Below are 7,712 nucleotides of genomic sequence, written 5' to 3'. Positions count from 1 at the left end.
ACACATATCATAAAGGTAAAAAAGGATATATGCAGTCTTATCTTCATTTTAGATATCAAAAGGGTTTTGCGGCTCCCAGTGTTTTGTTTTTGGTGGGAAACGTGTCCAAGTGGCTCTTTGAGTGTTTTGGGTTGCCTACCCCTGATATAGCCCAAACTCTATATTTTAACTGGAAAAGTTGGGGGTCGTCTTATACGCCGGAAAATACGGTATATATGATATATACATACACACACACACATACATACATACATACATACATACATACATATATATATATGATAAAACCAATAAATATCGATCACCAAGAGGAAAGTAATAAATAGTAAAAAAATTTAATGAGCTGAGCTTTCGTTGGGCCCACCCAACATCATCAGGGCTTTAAAAGTAGTCACTGGGAAAGAGCTTTTATAAGATGTTAACAGCCTGCATCCGGCTTCTGGAACTTGTCTTTGGGGTTTGAGTAAAAAAAAATCTAAATATATTTCTTCCCAGGAAATCAAAATATTATAGCTTAGATCAGGGATCTCAAACTCAAAAGAATACCACAATGCTCCAAATAAATGAACTTGTTTTATTACTGTTTCCACTAAATCTCTGGAAGCTTTGAGGAAAATTGAAGAAGCATTGAAAAATGTGAGGAAATATTTCATAATGTAGTAGAGATCTTTTTTTCTCAAGATTCTCCCCCTTCCCATGCTAATTTTTGTATAGAAAGCAATGGGAATTCAATGCAAGTACTGAACTCTATAGTCTTTTGTCTTAAATCACAACATAAATTCTTCTGCCTTCTCAATTTATAGAAAAATATGGGATGGAAGGCAAAAGTGCAACAAGAGAAGGTTGAACCACAATTTTACCCTTCTGTATTGGGGGCATGCAGGAATCTTGTAGTTCATTTGCCACTGGTTACTTCTTTCAGTTTATTTGTTTTTCACGTGTGATCTTTTCCTTTTCTGAAAATAGGAATCCATTTCTAACCAGTAGCAGCTTCCCGGCACCCTTAACAACATGACTTCCTTCATTCTTAAAATAATTTGCTTTCTAAAACAAGTGGAAACCTAGAAAGGCTTAATGGGTGTGCTGAATCTTAGTACAAAAATTAACATTTTCTGGACTTCTGGTCACATTTTGTCCTTTTGCAACTAGAGTGCTCTTCTTTGCTAACATGCTCTGTATTAAAATATGTTTATTTAAATTCTTCTTTCAATTTTTAGATGAGAAATCATTAATTGACAGAGTATCATATGCGGGTATGATCAACCCAGAGGATAGATGGACAACACTACAGTTGAATGGCCATGTTGCTCATTTTGAAGCACAAATAAGAGTGAAATGTGATGAAAACTATTATGGACCACAGTGCAATAAATTTTGTGGGCCCCGTGATGACTTTGTGGGCCATTATACATGTGACCAAAATGGAAATAAGGCTTGTATGGAAGGATGGATAGGTGATGAATGTAAACAAGGTATTGTATTTCTCATGTTTTATAATGCAACAGGTATACTGAAATTGTGACATATTTTTATGGCAAAAGAGGAGAAGTGGCCAAACTAAAGATTTTGACTACTTCCCTGGCCTATTTTTGTAGCTATTAGATACACTCATGACTGAAATGTAGTAGCAAACTATCCATTTTTAGGTGGCACTATTTTCTTCGCTTTATTTATACACACATGTATGTTAACCCCCCAGAGTAGATGTATTAAGCTTCTGGCATTCATAAGTGATAACAAAGTTCATATCATCAAGCCATCTACTGCAGTATTTGAAGATCAAAATAAATAAATAGTTGTTCTTCTCCAGCATAGAATATCTGCACTATTATTAACCCAGTACATTATGTTGATGCCATATCTCAATTAGGCAGTCAGGACCTTTAAGCCACATGTTGTCTATTCTAATTAATACTGTCTCTAAGTTTTGGAGCCCTTTCTAAATAGGAAAAAGACAGGGGCTCAATTTTATAACTTCTGCAAGCAAAATAATGTCCATAATTGAATTATGCCTCTTGTAAAATAACTAATATGATTTTGTTTATTAGAGATACTGTATTGAATCAGCAAGACTTTAAAAAGCACATAATCACACAATGTTTTAACCATAGAAGCTCTTGAACCGACTGCCTACTTCAGTGAAGCTCATTATTTTTAAAATGTTTTTTATTCTACATTTCTTCTGAAACGTTCAAGAATATGCACTGCTTACTATAGTAGGCAAGCTATAATGACTGCTATTTTTCACACATCTTATATTTCAGTGGGGTTCAGCTGTGATTTGCTTTCTTAACCAGATAAACTCTAGTATTACTATATTTAACACCTTATTTGTGTAGGTTGATCGAGTATATTAAGAGACTAGACTGTTCTAGAAACTTCTTTTGAAGATGCTGGGCTTGTGTTTTGAAAGCTGACCATAGTGCAATTGTTTCATTTGTCTATAGTTCACAGTTAAAACACTACGAAGACATTGGACAGCTATTTGTCTGAAATACTTGACGGGAGGTTGGGCTAAAAAACCTCCAAGGTCCCTTCCAACTCTGTTATTCTATTTTGTTCTGTTCCTCATTTTATAGAACTTAATCTGCATCCATTCCAAAATTAGAATGTTGGCACAGCATCTGAGATATTATATTATATTTATATCTTGTAAGAATAGCTTTTGGACAGGATATTTTTATAATGCTTTATGTTTCCTCTTCCTTTGTATCTTTCTGTGTTTCCTGAAATAGATATTTTTAGACCCGAAAAATCACAAAAAAATCTATTTGGTTTTTTGTATTCAGGAGGTGATGGATATGATAATAGTAATTGATACTTTTAGCTAAAACTGTTCCACTTTTTCTTAAAACTATCCTTCAAGAAAAAAATCAGTGCATAAAATGGTAGTATCATTTAATTACAGTAATCACTTTTTCTAAAGAGTTAATTCTAACTGATGTTTAATTCTTTTTTTTCATAGCTGTATGTAAGCAAGGATGTAATTTAATCCGTGGAGGATGCAGTGTACCTGGGGAGTGCAAGTAAGCTTGCTTATTTACTTACTCTGAGTGGCATAGAACTCCCCAATATGTAATTCAGACTCAAATCATACAATGTTAAAAATAACTAGAAACATTCCTATGGAATCAGGAATAAAAACATTAACAACTTTGAAGAATTCAATCTCATCATTGAAAGACAATTATAGCAAACCAGCTTCTGTGGCTTGATAGAACAATCAGGTTTCATAGAAACCAGAGGGAAGGGGCAGATTACACAATTGGGCAGAAGGTGCTATTCCAAAGGAGTGAGATGGCAACTTAAAAGGAGTGCTTATATTGCCCTTAAAATAACAATTTCTAAGGGAAATATAACAAGCCTACCCAGCTACTGTAGATCTTAACAGGCAAGGCAAAGATACTCCCTTAGCTATTCAAACTCCATAGATATCTTATAACGAAATATACCATAAGGAGTTCACAGCCGTTCTATGAATTGCATCTGGAAGCTAACTAGTAACAGCTCTCAGAATAGAAGTCATATGTGGATATTTTGAGATGCACCCATCACTAACTGAGTGGCTTCATTTTAGTTCACCTATAACTTCCACACTCTTTGGAAGTATAGCCCATGTCATTACAACAGCCAGATCAACAGGTAACAGGCTTAGAATGAGCAATGGCTGTTGTTCCAAGATAATTTACTGTTGATTGCATACAAGATGGAGCTTGCAAATGCCCTCTTGACCACAGCTGTACCTGCTCTCCTTAAACTGCAAACCAGTTCGGCCTGAAGCAATAGAACTCTGGAATTAACAGTGGAATCTCACTCAAAAATCTTCCTTGGATTGAGTCTCTACCTGATCCTATCCAGACTCAGACAACCTCCAGGCACCTGAGCAGCATTTCAAAAGCATCAACTACTCAATGAGGGGTCAAAATACAACAATGAATATCATCTGTATACCAATGTAACATTACCCTATGCTACTGGAGGATCTCACTCAGTAATGTCGTTTAGATGCTGAATAAAAGTGGGAGAGCATCAAGCCCTGTAGCACTCTCCATTAAGAAGCCTATGATTCAATCTCCTTAACCACCACAACCCCAGAATTGTGACTTCAGGAAGGGGGAGAAATTGCAATTCACTGTAACCTTTGGAGATGGTTCAGAAGGATATAGTGTTCTGTGGTACTGAAAATTACTTCCTCTAGGATTCTCTACAATTGCAGTTCAGTCACTTTTTCCATAATCTTCCCTCAAACGGAGGGTTGGAGACTATAATTGTCCAGTATATCTTGATCAAATAGTGGATTCTTGGGACAAGACTCATTATCACCTCTTTGTCAGTATGAAGTTTATGTCGATATGTATTAGATTTACATTCTGTCTTTGTTCAGATGCAGTATATACAATTTACTTATTTTTCTCCTAAACAACAATCTTGTGAGGTGGGTTGGATTGAGAAAAATGGTTTGGCACGAAGTTAGTGAGTGAGTCTCCGTAGCTAAGGAAACTGGGTCTCCTAACTTTTTAACTGCCAGATCATTGTTTATATGCATCTTTATGGGCATATAATAATTTTGTGGAGAAGATACTTAATTGCTAAAGATACTTAATTGAATTTGAGAGATTGTTTCTATTTTTCAAATGATAACCTTTTATAAAATTGTATTGCAAGCAACTAACAATAAATTTAGCACATATTTTTATATTTTCCAATATAGACATTGTTGTCAAATGTATAAATTAAAATAGTTTTATATACCATCTGTCTGCTCAAATAGAGCATTTAGGGCAGCCTTCAGATAAAATGAAATAAAACTATTTCGAGTAGCACAGAAAACAACTCATGAGCAGCTTTGCTCTCGCTGCCATCCTGTATTCAAGTGCAGTGTTTCATTTACACATATAATACACTTAGAGCTGAAAACCAAATATTCCCAAGTAATCTTGATATTTTGACTTTTTTTGTCTGCATCCCAAGTTATAGCCTAGTTAATGGGAATCACTAATATAAGCTGTTTTTCCTTGCATAATTTATTTTGAACTCAATAGCTTTGCTATTTGATATTATAATGTGATTAAAAAACTAAAAGCTGTTGGCAACTGCTCTTTATCCAACTTATTATCCAATGAATGTTGGGTCCTTGAATGAAAAATGAATTGAGAATGAACAAGAAATGAATCTTCTGTTCCTTGAGACAGCTGCATAGTGCAATATGAATTACCTTTACAATCTACATGTGGTGGAATCCCCCAAAAAAGTTCTTTATATATTTACTTGGTTCCTGCAGAAATTTAGGAAGTGTGCTATAATCAAACTTATATGGACAAGTAGCTCATTCAAGCATAGATCAAGCTTATATAGACAGGTAGCTCCTTTCTATGTCTGTAAAAACAGTAAGTTTGCTTCTAGTGGTTAATTAAAAATACTGTTTCCAGGTGAATCTAAATACCTCCATTTTACAGTCTAGTATAAAATAATGTATTCTTATTATCAGCTATATATTACTTTCAATGTGTATATAGCTTTGGAACCAATATTAGAAAATTGATACAAGTTAGTTAATAATTTATAATTTTATATGTTTTATTGCTATTATGTTTTGTAAGTTTTATCCTTTTTAACATTGTAAGCCACCCAGAGTTAACCTGTGGTAAGATAGGCAGCCAGTAAATTTAATAATAAGTAATATAATTGACAGTGGACATCATGAACCTCTTGTCTGATGTGGGAGGGATTTCAAAGATTGGAAGTAGAGAGGGAAATGAATTGCCTTCAGCATTGAAAATGTTTTGCGACAATCTCTTGGCTACAGAATAAAACAATGATACATTCACAAGTATTTCAGAATACTCAAGATGATAAAATACAGATGTTTTTAAAAAATAATTTGTACTGTAAACCTAAACATTGGTAAGCAATACTTAGCTCCTGATGAATGCTGAAATTATAAATCAGGCAGGCTGCTAGCAACCCAAAATATTTTTAATTTACATAAGAAGGGCCATTGATACTAAAGAAAACCCCTACAGGTATATAGTTTTGTAACTTCTCACTGACATATGTCAGATATAGTAAGAGATACGTGTGTTTAAGATTACGGCAATCCATGGTGGCTAGATGCTTGTTGATGTTAAAGACTGCTTACACAACATAACTGAATGCAAGTTTGCAACTTAAAATTGTATGAACATTGTAGTTGTCAACTGAAAATGAACATATTGCTAACATTTAATATGCACTTATGTCTAGGTGTAATTATGGTTGGCAGGGGCAATTCTGCGATGAGTGTGTCCCCTACCCAGGCTGTGCTCATGGGAGTTGCAACAACCCATGGGAATGCAAATGTGAAACCAACTGGGGAGGCCTGCTCTGCAACAAAGGTATTGAACTTCTACTTGTAATAAATACTATTAAAGCTTCAAGGTTAACAAAAATTTAGTAACGCTTGTTTATGTAAAGATGTTTACTTAAGAGCATTCAGCAGAATCTGGTTTGTATCAGGTAACTTTTCTGTAAGATGTTGTTTGGTGGCTTGATGGATGTTTCTCTATGTGCCATTATAAATGTCACAAAAATGACAGTATATGCAATAATTTACATGAAATCAGATGCATTAAAGGAGAATTTAGATATGGATATATATATATATATATATATGTTAGAGCTAGAAAAGTATTTTAAAATTTTATTGGAAAAGGCTTTCATATGAAATTCTGTACTTATGACTTTAATCCTTCTTTCTATCTAGATTTAAACTACTGTGGAAATCATCATCCATGTGTAAATGGTGGAACCTGCATGAATACAGAACCAGATGAATATAGCTGTGCTTGTCAAGATGGTTACTCTGGAAAGAACTGTGAAATTGGTACATACAACAGTTAATAATACATTTTCTACTCCAGAAATTTTATTAATTAGTGACATAGTCGTGGAAAAATTCAAAATGCATGGCATTTTCCTGTTTCCTGTCTGCATTAGAATTAAATGAATTTCTATTCTCTCCACTGTCTTTTATGAAAATATATTAATCTATATTTCAAGAATTTATATATAAGTTAATACATACTTGCAGGCTGGAATTTGCTTTTTACAAATGACATCTTTGTCTTAGATAATCCCCCAAACTGTACAAAATAATGATAGGAAATACACTAAAGCTGTAATAGAGAAATGTTAGAAAGTATGTTCATCTTATTGCAGTAGGAAAACAATAGGAAAAATATTTATTGTTATTAAACTTCTATGCCACCCATCTCGCCAAGGCAACTTTATGCAGCTGATAATCTGCATATGATATAAAACCTTAAAACAATAAATACAAAGCATACATATAATTCAGTTAAAATTCAGTTAACCAAGATGGGAAGAAAGGAGCAAGGTACGCATGGGGAGGAGGTAGGGTCTATCTAATCAATTAACCACCTCCAGAAGGGATGTAGATTTCACCTTGGAAGGGGCAGGATGTTACATACAGTAGGAATCATGGCAGAAAAGGCTCTTCTCCAGGACCACACCAAACAAAATTTCTTTACTGATGGGATCTGCAGCATGCCTCTTCTGCCAGTGCGGATGCGCTGGGCTAATCCCAACCGGATGAGCCAGTTCCTCACATAACCTGGACGTATGCCAGAAGGGCTTTAAAAGTCATAACCAATACGTTGAATTGGATCTGGAAGCAAACTGGCAATCTACAAAATATTCATGAACATACATGA

General features: G+C 34.5%; 1 protein-coding gene across 1 annotated transcript in view; it reads left to right on the top strand.

Moving 5' to 3' along the window:
• The window catches only part of LOC107293106 (protein jagged-2-like), a 45,967-nt gene extending 39,086 nt beyond the window's left edge, over positions 1–6,881 (top strand). The window contains exons 4-7 of the mRNA XM_015822244.1: positions 1,218–1,472; positions 2,966–3,026; positions 6,244–6,374; positions 6,743–6,881. Coding sequence (XP_015677730.1) covers positions 1,218–1,472; positions 2,966–3,026; positions 6,244–6,374; positions 6,743–6,879 — 584 coding nt within the window. The 3' untranslated portion in view covers positions 6,880–6,881. The remainder of the gene's footprint in view (positions 1–1,217; positions 1,473–2,965; positions 3,027–6,243; positions 6,375–6,742) is intronic.
• Positions 6,882–7,712: the final 831 nt, after the last annotated feature.

The sequence above is a fragment of the Protobothrops mucrosquamatus genome, unplaced genomic scaffold, assembly GCF_001527695.2.
Source record: "Protobothrops mucrosquamatus isolate PMUCROS unplaced genomic scaffold, P.Mucros_1.0 scaffold1500, whole genome shotgun sequence".
Lineage (NCBI taxonomy): Eukaryota > Metazoa > Chordata > Lepidosauria > Squamata > Viperidae > Protobothrops > Protobothrops mucrosquamatus.
The sequence above is the reverse complement of the archived record's forward strand: the minus strand, read 5'-3'. Positions and strand labels throughout refer to the sequence as shown.